We start from the raw sequence: 13850 nt of genomic DNA on the forward strand, positions 1-13850 counted from the left end.
GAGAGTAGTGAATCTGTGGAATTCTCTGCCACAGAAGGTAGTTGAGGCCACACAGTTCATTGGCTATATTCAAGATGGAGTTAGATGTGGCCATTGTGGCTAAAGGGACCAGGGGGTATGGAGAGAAGGCAGGTACGGGATACTGAGTTGGATGATCAGCCATGATCATATTCAGTATTTCAGTAGTTACTTTAATGTCATTTTAACTGAGTACTTACATACACAGATGAAATGAAAAAAATGTTTTTCAATCAGTTCCCATCAGTGCAGTTAATAAAAACAGAATAAATACATATAGCTTTAAAAAAAAAAAAAAATTACCATATCTAAAATTGGCCTAAAATTGAAATAAAAACAGACATTCAGACCGAACAGTGGCTTTGCTTTGACAGGTGCCTAGCTGTCAAAGTATGGGCGAGGTTAGATGTGTTGGTGTATGATATATGGGGAGGGGACACAGTCCGTTAACCAGTCTTATTGCCTGTGGGAAGAAGCTGTGGAGCTGGGTACAGCTCCTGTATCTCTTCCCGGATGGCAGAATGGAGAAGATGTTGTGATGGGTGATAGGGGTCCTTAATAATGGAGATGGCTCTGCTGATGCTCCACATCTTATAGATCTCCAACAGGAAAGGGAGTGGGGCACCATTGATCCTGCTGGCTGTCTTCACTATCCTGTTAATGGCATCATCATATTGAATCAGCCATTATCATATTGAATGGCGGTGCAGGCTCGAAGGGCCGAATGGCCTACTCCTGCACCTATTTTCTATGTTTCTCCTCTTCTCCCCTCTCCCATCGGGCAAGAGGTACAGAAGTGTAAAAACGCACACACCTCCAGATTCAGGGACAGTTTCTTCCCGGCTGTTATCAGGCAACTGAACCATCCTACCACAACCAGAGAGCAGTCCTGAACTACTATCTACCTCATTGGTGACCGTCGAACTATCTTTGATCGGATCTGACTGGTTTTACCTTGCCATAAACGTTATTCCCTTATCATGTATCTGTACATAGTGAACGGCTCGATTGTAATCATGTGTTGTCTTTCCGCTGACTGGTTAGCACGCAACAAAAAGCTTTTCACTGGACCTCGGAACACGTGACAATAAACTAAACTGAGCTAAACTTTTCTCCAGAGATGCTGTCTGACCCGCTGAGTTACTCCAGACTTTTTGTGTCTGTCTTTGGTGTAAACCAGCATTCACAGTTTAGTTTATTGTCACGTGTACCGAGGTACAGTGAACATCTTCTGTTGCGTGCTAACCAGTCAGCGGAAAGACAATACATGATTACAATCGAGCCGTTAACAATGTACAGATCTGTAGGAGTAGGGATTTAAAAGTGAGGTGTGATTGTGGATGTACTTCCACCCAAAGTTGGGTGTCAGTTACTCCGGCTCTCTTGAACAAGTCTAATGGCCAATCCCATCAGCGACATCAACAATATGGATTTAAAATAGAGGATATTATTCACAAAACCAGAGCGTTTTGTCACTTTTGCTTTCTTGGAAACAATAACAAACTCCCTTCAACTCTCTGGAGTTTTTATTTGAAGAACAAGAGGGCAGCATAATGGCGCAGTGGTAGAGTTGCTGCCTTACAGCGGCAGAGACCCGGGTTCGATCCCGACTACGGGTGCTGTCTGTACGGAGTTTGTACCTTCTCCCCGAGACCAGCGTGGGTTTTCTCCGAGATCTTTGGTTTACCTCCTGCACTCCAAAGACGTGCAGGTCTATAGGCTTGGCATAAATGTAAAAACATTGTCTCTAGTGTGTGTACGACAGTGTTAATGTGCGGGGTTTGCTGGTCAGTGCGGGCTCGGTGGGTCTGTTTCCACGCTGTATCTCTAAACTAAACTGAAAAAAATTGGGACGTGATGGGAAAAAAATGATAAGGATATGGATTATATGCATGCAGATGTGTTAGTCTTGGCAGCATGTTTGGCACAGACCTTGTAATAATACTAATAATAATAATATTAATAATAATATCTTTTATTGTCATTGCACAGAGGTACAACGAGATTTGGTATGAAGCTTCCATCCGATGTAATAACTCGTGGCCCAAATGGCCCGTTGCTGTGCTGTTCTATATTCTAAATAGATACGGTTAAAATTGTCACAGTGAAGCTCATAAAAACATATGGGGAAATGGTGGCAAATCCCACACTGTCTCCCTGCGACTGCGTGGGATTTCTCCGGGTGCTCCGGTTTCCTCCCACATCCCAAAGACCTGCAGATGAATTTACTTCTGTAAATTGTCCCTAATGTGTAGGGTAGATTTTGTGTGTGAGGATCGGTGGGTCGAAGAGGTTGTTCCCACACTGTCTCTCTAAACTAAACTAAGCTTGCTGTACAGTTTATTGTCGATGAAGTATTAAGGATAAAGGGGAAATCCTTTAGGACTGAGATGAGAAAAACACTTTTTCACACAGAGAGTGGTGAATCTGTGGAATTCTCTGCCACAGAAACTAGTTGAGGCCACAGTTCATTGGTTATATTTAAGAGGGAGTTAGATGTGACCTCTGTGGCTAAAGGGATCAGGGGGTATGGAGAGAAGGCAGGTACAGGACACTGAGTTGGATGATCTACGCTAGACGTATAATGTGTTCACACAATTGGCTGCTAGACCCAGTATTCTGCCTCCTGTTTACATTCTCACCAACCAATCCTTCTTCGGCCTGGTTTCCTCAATGTATGAAAGACAGACACATCTATTTGAAAAAAAAATATGCTGGCGTAAACTCAGCGGGTCAGGCAGCATCTCTGGAGAGAAGCTTGCATTCACTGGAAGGACGAGGAGGATCTTATAGAAACATATAGAAAAGATGAGAAAAACATTTTTCACACAGAGAGTGGTGAATCTCTGGAATTCTCTGCCACAGAAGGTAGTTGAGGCCACAGTTCATTGATTATATTTAAGAGGGAGTTAGATGTGGCCCTTGTGGCTAAAGGGATCAGGGGGTATGGAGAGAAGGCAGGTACAAGATACTGAGTTGGATGATCAGCCGTGATCATATTGAATGGCGAATGGTGCAGGCTCGAAGGGCCGAATGGCCTACTCCTGCACCTATTTTCTATGTTTCTATGTTTCCCACACTATCTAAACTAAGCTTGCTGTACAGTTTATTGTCGATGAAGTCGCACATGTTACTAGTGACTGATTTATATTGAAGGACACAAAGTGGTGGAGTAACGCAGCTGGTCAGACAGCATCCGTGGAGGACTCGGATAAGTGATGTTCAGGTTCGACCCTGAACCCCACGGAAGGTTTAGTCTGAAAGAAAGTTATCGGAGCAGAATTAGGCCATTCGGCCCATCAGGTCTACTCCGCCGTTCAAGTCAGCAGCTGCAGTCACTGGTCTTTTCGTCCTTGGCCCGGTCCACGGCGGTCGGGTTGAATCCGCGTTTGACTCCGTCCCAGCCGTCCTCCAGCGCGATGTCGCCCTCCTTCATCGACTGGTAGATGCAGGCGGTCAGCTTGGTGAAAGCCTCCTCCACGTTGCTGCTGTTCTTGGCCGACGTCTCCAGGTAGTTCAGTCCCAGGGCAGCGGCCAGCGCCTCGGCCTCACCCCGCGACACCTGCCGCTCCTCCACCAGGTCACTCTTGTGGCCCACCAGCACGAAGATGGTCTTGTTGGGGAACACGTGGGCGTCCACCTCCTTCAGCCACTCACGGACGTTCTCAAACGAGTGGCGGTTGGTCACGTCGAACAGCAGCAGACCCCCCACCGAGTTGCGGAAGTAGGAGCGGGTGATGGACCTGAAACACAACCAGTCGGAAGATGAGACACCAGGAGATACTTCCTCAGAAGGCTCAGGAAGTTCGGCCGTCGCCAACAACTCTCTCCAACTCCTACAGATGCACCATAGAAAGCTTTATATCATCACAGCACGGTTTGGGAACAAGAAATTGCAGAGAATTGTGGACGCAGCCCAGACCACCCCCCAACCTCCCTTCCATGGACCCCACCCCACCAGACTGATTCCTGGGATGTCAGGACTGTCTTATGAAGAAAGACTGGATAGACTTGGTTTATACTCTCTAGAATTTAGGAGATTGAGGGGAGGATCTTATAGAAACTTACAACATTCTTAAGGGGTTGGACAGGCTAGATGCAGGAAGATTGTTCCCGATGTTAGGGAAGTCCAGGACAAGGGGTCACAGCTTAAGGATAAGGGGGAAATCCTTTAAAACCGAGATGAGAAGAACTTTTTTCACACAGAGAGTGGTGAATCTCTGGAACTCTCTGCCACAGAGGGTAGTTGAGGCCACAGTTCATTGGCTATATTTAAGAGGGAGTTAGATGTGGCCCTTGTGGCTAAGAGGATCAGGGGGTATGGAGAGAAGGCAGGGATGGGATACTGAGTTGGATGATCAGCCATGATCATATTGAATGGCGGTGCAGGCTCGAAGGGCCGGATGGCCTCTACTCCTGCACCTAATTTCTATGTTTCTATGTTTCTATCTACACCTCACGCTGCCTTGACAAGGCCAGCAGCTGTTGATCGCACCCTGGTCACTCCCTCTTCTCCCCTCTCCCCAGCACAACACGATGGCACAGCGGGTAGAGTTGCTGCCTCACAGCGCCAGAGACCCGGGTTCGATCCTGACTACGGGTGCTGTCTGTACGGACTTTGTGCATTCTCCCCGTGACCTCCAGATTCCTCCAAAGACACACAGGTATGTAAGTCAGTTGGCTGGCTATAATGGTGAATTGTCTCTAGTGTGTATGATAGTGTGCAGGGATCGCTGGTCGGCGTGGACTCCAAGTCGAAGGGCCTGTGTCAACGCTTTACCTCTGAACAAAATTAAACTTATCTAAACCACTATCGTCTCTCCCTCCACCACCACCCCTGGCAGCGCAGACCCTGTACAGGCCCTTCATAGTCTGTGCCAAACGATATGATGTTATCCCCTTATTTTGTTCCTCCTAGCTTCCCTTTATTGAAGATAAGTTTTGCTTGGATCAGAGCGTTTTGTTTAGTTTCGAGATACAGCACAGAAACTGGTTCTTCAGTTCTGGACGTTATCTTGCTTTGTTTAGTTTAGAGGTACAGCACGGAAAGAGGCCCTTCGGCCCACCGACCAGTGATCACCCCATACAGTAACACTACCCAACACACCAGGGACAATTTACAATTTTACCAAACCGATCAACCTACAAACCTGCACGTCTCTGAAGTGTGGGAGGAAACCAGAGCACCCGGAGAAAACCCACGCAGGTCACAGGGAGAACGTACAAACTCCGTACAGACAGCACCTCTAGTCAGGATCGAACCCGGGTCTCTGGCGCTGTGAGGCAGCAACTCTACCGCTGCGCCACCGTGCCAGCCTTCCACTAAACGCTATCACCTTTATCCTGTATCTGTTGTAATCATGTATTGTCTTTCCGCTGACTGGATAGCACGCAACAAAAAAGCTTTTCACTGTACCTCAGTACACGTGACAATAAACTAAACTGAACAGAGGCCACGTCAACTATTGTTTATTTACACTTCATCACAGTTAAAATGCAAATTCAGTTTAGTTTAGAGATGCACGGTGAAAACAGACCCTTCGGCCCATCGAGTCCGCTCCGACCAGCAATTACCCGTACAGTAGTTATATCCTTTACAGCAGTCAATTAACCTATAAACCTGCACGTCTTTGGAGTGTGGGAGGAAACCGGAGCACCCAGAGGAAACCCACGCAGTTCCACGGGGAGAACGTACAAACTCTGTACAGACAGCGCCCGTGGTCAGGATGGAACCCGGGTCTCTGGCGCTGTCCGGCTGCATCTCTGGAGAACGTGGATAGGCGACGTTTCGGGTCAGGACCCTTCTTTAGTAAAAAGGAGGGTTTGTTATAATGAGAAAAGAACTGCAGCCTGGTAAACACACAGACCACTGCCAGGCGTGTTATGGGCCGGGCTCTATACTGTGGTTTGGTGACTTCATGGAGCCAGAATGAGGAAACTGTAGCAATCATAAACCCAACCCACCAAAACAAACTAGCTTCTTAAAAGGGAAACGCAACACACCAATGCACTTCACACAACATGTTCTTGCAGCCCACATCATATTAGTGTTAACAATATCTAGACAATAGACAACAGGTGCATCAGTGTTAATGCAGGAACAATGTTCCCCATGTTGGGGGAGTCCAGAACCAAGTCTCACAGTTTAAGAATAAGGGGTCAGCCATTTTGGAATGAAATTAGGAAAAACCTTTTCACCCAGAGAGTTGTGAATCTGTGGAATTCTCGGCCACAGAAGGCCAATTCACTGGATGCTTTCAAGAGAGGGTTGGATATAGCTCTTAGGACTAACGGAATCAGGGGATATGGGGAGAAAGCAGGAACGGGGTACTGATTCTGGATGATCTGCCATGATCACATTGAATGGCGGTGCTGGCTCGAAGGGCAGAATGGCCTCTACTCCTGCACCTATTGTCTATGTTTCTTTTGAGTCATACAGCGTGAAAACAGGCCCTTCGGCCCAAGTGACTTTTGAGTGGGGGATGTATGTCTCAAGCTGCCAGAGGGGGTCGTCGAGGCAGGTACTAAAACTGCACTTAAAAGTCATCTGGACAGGTAGATGGATAGGAAAGGTTTAGAGGGAATATGGACCAAACCACGAGCAGGTGGGACTAGTGTAGATTGGTGCATTTTGGTTAGCATGGACACATTGGGCCGAATGGCCTGTTTCCTTGCGGTATGACTCGATGATTCTAGTGCAACAAAGCTCCAAGTCTTTAGTGCAACTAATGGGTGTAGTCTGAAGTGTCCCGACCTGAAACATCACCTATCTACATTCTCCAGAGATGCTGCCTTACCTGCTGAGTTACTCCAGTACTTTGTGTCTTTTTTTTTGTAAACCAGCGCCAGCAGGTCCTTGTTCCTACCCGTTACTCCAGCAGTCTCTGCCTCAGAGGGCGGTGGAGACCAGTTCTCTTGATGCTTTCAAGAGAGAGTTAGATAGAGCTCTTATTGAAAGCGGAGTTAAGGGAATATGGGGAGAAGGCAGGAACGGGGTACTGATTGGGGATGATCAGCCATGATCACATTGAATGGCGGTGCTGGCTCAAAGGGCCGAATGACCTCCTCCTGCACCTATTGTCTATTGTCTAGTGTCTAGAACACTCCAGCACTGTGTTACGATGCATATCGTCACCTCCAGTTTGCAGAGAGGCCAAACTTTATATTCTGGTTTAGCCTGATTGACTTTAGACTCTGGACTTTAGAGATACAACACGTCTAGACTCTATTGTTTATTGTGTGTCTTTTTTGTAAACCAGCATCTGCAGTTCCTTGTTTCTGTGAGTACTCCAGCACTTTGTGTCTTGTTTTGTAAACCAGCATCTGCAGTTCCTTGTTTCTGTGAGTACTCCAGCATTTTGTGTCTTGTTTTGTAAACGTGCAGGAAGGAACTGCAGATGCTGGTTTATTCCTACAGTATATCTGGCCTACATCTCTCGTTTCTCTCTCCCCTGTCTCTCAGTCTGAAGAAGGGTCGCCCATTCCTCCTCCGAAGAAGGGGTTTCGGCCCGAAACGTTGCCTATTTCCTTCGCTCCATAGATGCTGCCGCACCCGCTGAGTTTCTCCCGCATTTTTGTCCACCTTCGATTTTCCAGCATCTGCAGTTCCTTCTTGGACCCATTCCTCCTCTCCAGGGATGCTGCTGTCTGTCCAGAGTTACTCCAGCATTCCGTGTCTTTATTCGGTGTAAACCAGCATCTGCAGTTTCTTCTTACACAAGATTATTTGTGGTTAGGCACAAAATGTTGTAGTAACTCAACGGGACGGGCAGCATCTCTGGAGAGAAGGAATAGAAACATAGAAACATAGACAATAGGTGCAGGAGTAGGCCATTCGGCCCTTCGAGCCTGCACCGCCATTCAATATGATCATGGCTGATCATCCAACTCAGTATCCAGTACCTGCCTTTTCTCCATACCCCCTGATCCCCTTAGCCACAAGGGCCACATCTAACTCCCTCTTAAATATAGCCAATGAAGTGGCCTCAACTACCCTCTGTGGCAGAGAGTTCCAGAGATTCACCACTCTCTGTGTGAAAAAAGCTCTTCTCATCTCGGTTTTAAAGGATTTCCCACTTATCCTTAAGCTGTGACCCCTTGTCCTGGACTTCCCCAACATCGGGAACAATCTTCCTGCATCTAGCCTGTCCAACCCCTTAAGAATTTTGTAAGTTTCTATAAGATCCCCTCTCAATCTTCTAAATTCTAGAGAGAATGGGTCGGGAGACACTCAGTAAATTCCACCACTGGCTTTGTGTCTATCGCCTTCAATGATGAGGCCACACTCACCTGAAGCGCTCCTGACCCGCCGTGTCCCACAGCTGAAGTTTGATCCGACAACCAGGCTCCACTTCCAGCGTGCGGGCGTAGAAGTCGACCCCCACCGTGGGATCCTGCACCTCGCTGAAGGTGCCGCCGGTGAAACACTTGAGCAGCGACGACTTGCCCACGGTGGAGTCGCCCAGCAGTATAATGCGGAACTGATACTGCCAGACCTCGTCCATCGTAGCTCGCTCGCCTCCCCCCACTCTCCCCCCGCGCGCCACAAACAAACTTTCCTTCCCAAAAGTTGGGGGGAAACTTCTCTCCAGTCACGGAAGCGGAGATGTCGGTGTCTGTTCTCGTATTGGTGCACTCATTTCCCTGTATCATGTGATAGCCTCCGGCTACCCAGACCCACGTGTAGGGCAGGTTTAGACTGATATCTTTTTAGTAAGTACATTTTATTTAATAACACGTGTTTAATCAACTCGCGTTTAAACCAAAGCGCTTTACATAGAAAAAATAATTAATTTTCCGTACATCCATAGAAAAAAATTAAAATTAAAAAAATGACACAACACATTATGGAATTATTACTCATTTACTACTCTGCCTCCAAACTACACGCTAATTATGCTAAAAAAAAATGTCCCCATATATATACCCCTCCCCCCCCCTCCTCCTATGTACCCGTTCAAAAATAATTTCAAAGAAGACAGACAAAAAATGCTTAAGAAGGAACTGCAGATGCTGGAGAATCGAAGGTACACAAAAAAGCTGGAGAAACTCAGCGGGTGCAGCAGCATCTATGGAGCGAAGGAAATAGGCAACGTTTCGGGCCGAAACCCGTCTGAAGACAAAAAATGCTGTTCAGAGCAAAACAGAAATTGCTGGAGGAACTCAGCTGGTCAGGCAGCATCTGTGGAGGGAATGGGCAGACAATGTTTTGGGTCAGGATCCTTCATGCTGTCTGAAGAAGGGTCCTGACCTGAAAAGTCATCTGCCCACTCCCTCCACAGATGCTGCCTGACCAGCTGAGTTACTCCAGCACTTTCTGTTTTGCTCAAGATTCCAGCGCCTGCAGTTCCTTGTCTCCACCTTCTTTAACTGAACAGGGATATTGAGTCATACCCAATCACAAAGCATGGAAACATGCCCTTCAGCCCATCACATTCGTCTGTGCTGACCAAGGAACCACATTTAAACTAGTCCCATATCCTGCTAAATCGTTCCTGTCTATTTACCTATTCAAATGTATTTTAAATGCTGCTGTTGCACCTGGCCCCAACTACTTCCTCTATTAGCTCGTTCCACATACCCACCCTCTCTCTCTGTGTGTGACAATGGTGACATTGGTTCCTATTAACTCTTTCCCCTCTAACCTTCAACCTATGTCTTTTAGTTCTTGATGGGGGTCAAGGAAAGAGTGTTCACGTCGCGGCCCTGTTTCCACACACAAGAAGCACCGACAGACACCATTGTGTGCAGATGCCGAGGCGTGTGTTCAGCTCTGGCTGAACAACTTCTAATGTTGTGTGTGGACTCGTAAAATAGAGGAAGTTCTTGATTTCCCTACCCTAGGAATACACTGAACCAGGTCCAGAACCAGGGGCCACAGTTTAAGAATAAGGGGTAAGACATTGAGAACGGAGACGAGGAAACACTTTTTCTCACAGAGAGTGGTGAGTGTGGAATTCTCTGCCTCAGAGGGCGGTGCAGGTAGGTTCTCTGGATGCTTTCAAGAGAGGGCTCCTAAAAATAGCGGAGTCAGGGGATATGGGGAGAAGGCAGGAACGGGGAACTGATTGGGGATGATCAGCCATGATCACATCGAAGGGCCAAATGGCCTACTCCTGTACCTATTGTCTATTGTCACTGCATTCACCCTAATTATACACCATAAGATATTAATATATCTTTGGTATAACATTTTCATACATTGAAATATCCCATGTTAAATACAGTGAGAAACTGGATGCATTTAAAAAGATCATCTCTCAGGTCTGGATTATGGTCTTAATATTCCAAATTCTATTTCAGACTTATTTATGAAATCCTAATTTTGGCTCAGAAATGCTTCTGTAAATCTAGCTAAGCGCACTGTGTCTCGAAGAAATACTACCCAGTACGGGCATTCCGTATGATACGGTGGCGCAGCGGTAGAGTTGCTGCCTTACAGCGAATGCAGCGCCGGAGACCCGGGTTCGATCCCGACTACGGGCGCTGTCTGTACAGAGTTTGTACGTTCTCCCCGTGACCTGCGTGGGTTTTCTCTGAGATCTTTGGTTTTCCCCCGCACTCTGAAGACGTACAGGTTCGTAGGTTAATTGGCTTGGTAAATGTAAAAATTGGCCCTAGTGGGTGGAGGATAGTGTTAATGTGGGGGGATCGCTGGTCGGCACGGAACCGGTGGGCCGAAGGGCCTGTTCCGCGCTGTGTTTCTAAACTAAACGAGGAGGAATCCATACCTTGAAATGTTTTATATGTTCTCTTCAGTTTCCTTGCTCAAGTAACCATTCTTTGATAGGAAGGAACTGCAGATGCTGGTTTACACTGAAGATAGACACAAAATGCTGGAGTAACTCGGCGGGACAGGCAGCATCTCTGGGGAAAAGGAATGGGCGAGACTGGAAGACGTCTGAAGAGACCTGAAGTAGTTTGGGTCTAAAGAAGGATCTCCACCCGAAACGTCACCCATTCCTTCTCTCCAGAGATGCTGCCTGTCCCGCTGAGTTACTCCAGCATCTTGTATCAACCATTCTTCGATGTGTACAGGCAGCATCTCTGGAGAACATAAATAGGCGCCTTCTTCCCCATTCAAAACGCCACCGGTCCATGTTCCCCAGAGATGCTGCCTGACGCGCTGAGTTACTCCAGCATTTTGTGCCCTTTTAAAAAAAATTAAGTGCTTCCTGCAGTCGTATTTAGAATATTGTGTTCAGTTTTGGTCACCCTGTTTTTGGAAAGATGTTGTTGAGCTGTAAAGGGTGCAGCAAAGACTTACGAGGAAGTTGTCAGAATGTTGTATTCCTAGGCTGGACTGTTTTACATTTAAGTGTTTACATTTCATGTTTTCTTCCAGCACTGGGCGTTTCATTTGTTAAAACATTGTTCTGTTATTGGGAGAATAGCTGTACCATCAACTTGTTCAATTCATACCATTTCTGATGTACAATCTCTTAAATCCAACGCTCAAATATATTTTTTTTATTGAATGTTGCGACATTAATCATGGCTCTTTACTTGCATCGTACAATGACCATTGCTTTGTTCGTTTAAAAACGGCAAGAACTTCTCCCTCCTGTTACAATTTGAAAGATACTCCACGTAAACAAACAAAGTGCAAAAAAGTTTGCTGATTATAGTAGGCATTTAAGTTTGTCTTCTTTACAAAAAATACTTTCTTATATTCTTCTCTCCATCACATAACACACTCACAACATTGCAAAGTGTTTAAGAAGGGACTGCAGATGCTGGAAAATCGGTAGTAGACAAAAATGCTGGAGAAACTCAGCGGGTGCGGCAGCATCTATGGAGCGAAGGAAATAGGCAGCGTTTCGGGCCGAAACCCTTAAGGAAATAGGCAACGTTTCGGGCCCAAACCCTTAAGGAAATAGGCAACGTTTCGGGCCGAAACCCTTAAGGAAATAGGCAACGTTTCGGGCCGAAACCCTTAAGGAAATAGGCAACGTTTCGGGCCGAAACCCTTAAGGAAATAGGCAACGTTTCGGGCCGAAACCCTTAAGGAAATAGGCAACGTTTCGGGCCGAAACCCTTAAGGAAATAGGCAACGTTTCGGGCCGAAACCCTTAAGGAAATAGGCAACGTTTCGGGCCGAAACCCTTCGGGAAGGAAATAGGCAACGTTTCGGGCCGAAACCCTTCGGGTTTCGTCTCGAAACGTTGCCTATTTCCTTCGCTCCATAGATGCTGCTGCACCCGCTGAGTTTCTCCAGCATTTTTGTCTTCCCACAACATCACAAACCCTTATCAATGCAGATAAAACTGACTGGTATCCTGGTAGAATTACTCCCCACGTTTGCTTGTTCTAAATGGTCATCTCCACTGTGAATATTTGGGTGAAGGAATTTACAGACATAAAATTGGAAATACAACCATAAACACAATAGATGTATATAAGGCATTAACAGAAAAACAACCAAATACATTTACATCACTCCTATATTCGTAGAATATTTTCAACAACTCAAGAAAGAATAATCGGCCATTTCAGTTTCACTACAGTGTAATAGTCCCGAACGTATTAGCAAAATAACTCCACACATATTAAGTAACGGAAATCTTTCAGCATTTTAGGATTCTAGGCAGGTGGCACATACTGCAGGCTAATCCAAGCCTTTGCTACTGGGAAGCCAGGTATAGTTTCTGAAATGTTTCATAAAGGTTATCTGCAAATACTGCACAATTTGTTTAGAGCTCGTGATTGTTTCTGGGGGAGGTGGAGAGGGGAAAGGGGGGAAGGTGTAGGTTCTTTTAAAAGGCTCTTTGTGGAGGCTTCTCGTGTGTTGTTATCAAATGGTTCAAACCAAGGCTATCTGGATTTTAGAAACAAGGAACTGCAGAGGCTGGTTTACAAATAAAAAGTGCGAGAGTAACTCTGGGGTTACCATGGATAAGTAAGTAAGTACATTTTGTGTATATAACACGTTTAAATCAACTCGCGGTTAAACCAAAGTGCTTTACATAGAAGTTTCCGTACATCGATAGAAAAATGAGAAAAAAATAGATCTTTTGGGTGGTCGGGACACCTCTTCAGTTTGTAGACGGGTCCAGATCTAAAACGCCACCTACCCATGTCCTCCAGGGATGACTGCCTGACCCGCTGAGTTACTCCAGTACTTTGGAACGCTATCTGGATTCTCGTTACTTTCCCCATACTGCAGTCATTTGTTTCCTGTTTTGCTGACACACATTTGTCCAACAGATGAAGTGAACAAACCAGCTTCCAATCAGCTGTCCCTGGAGGTTTTAACACACCTGCAGAAAGGCCCACGGAACTCGTGAGTATCGACTAACTCTGCAAACCCTGTTTTAGCCCCGTGGGATTTAGTAGCCTGGCATATTCTGCGCCTTACTTTGGTGATGAACCACGCTGCAAGCCAGCACCTGGCGCCAATCCTACGTATCAGCTGTGAAGAGGAACAGAGGGGATTTTGCAGTTTTGTGGAGAGAGCAGGTAAACACTGCAAATGGCTTCCTAGAAGAAGTGTCTGAGCAGCAGCTGCTGAAATGGACAAACAAATTAACACACATACACATCCTTCCGAACATGTTTTTTTTTTCAATTAATATTGTATTGAAAATAAAATAAATTTTATAATTAATATCAAAACCTGGTCTTCAACAAACGTAAATGCAGCATTGAGAACAATAATAAAACAGGGGATGCAAAAGAAAACTGAGTGCTTGGCAAAGGCATGAGGCTCGGTTAGGTGAGGGCCATGGGGTTGTGAGTACAAGAAGATACTCAAAAAGCTGGGGTAACTCTGCTGGACAGGCAGCGTCTCTGGAGAGAAGGAATGGGTGACGTTTCGGGTCACCCGAAACGTC

General features: G+C 46.2%; 1 protein-coding gene across 1 annotated transcript; it reads right to left on the reverse strand.

The window, feature by feature from the left end:
* Nucleotides 1-1530: 1530 nt before the first annotated feature.
* On the reverse strand, nucleotides 1531-8667 carry LOC129709926 (ras-related protein Rab-39B-like). Its single transcript, XM_055656617.1, has 2 exons — nucleotides 8308-8667; nucleotides 1531-3761 (listed from the first exon to the last, which is right to left on the reverse strand). Exons 1-2 carry the CDS (start codon nucleotides 8520-8522, stop codon nucleotides 3341-3343), a joined length of 636 nt encoding a protein of 211 aa, XP_055512592.1. The 5' UTR covers nucleotides 8523-8667; the 3' UTR covers nucleotides 1531-3340.
* Nucleotides 8668-13850: the final 5183 nt, after the last annotated feature.

Source organism: Leucoraja erinacea, chromosome 26 (genome assembly GCF_028641065.1).
Source record: "Leucoraja erinacea ecotype New England chromosome 26, Leri_hhj_1, whole genome shotgun sequence".
NCBI lineage: Eukaryota > Metazoa > Chordata > Chondrichthyes > Rajiformes > Rajidae > Leucoraja > Leucoraja erinaceus.

Excerpts from the sequence above, each read along its gene's own strand:
- LOC129709926 (XM_055656617.1), bottom strand. The coding sequence starts at position 8,522 with ATGGACGAGGTCTGGCAGTATCAGTTCCGCATTATACTGCTGGGCGAC. Across the intron at positions 3,762-8,307 it reads GCGGGTCAGGAGCGCTTCAG|GTCCATCACCCGCTCCTACT; the intron begins GTGAGTGTGGCC and ends GTTGTGTTTCAG.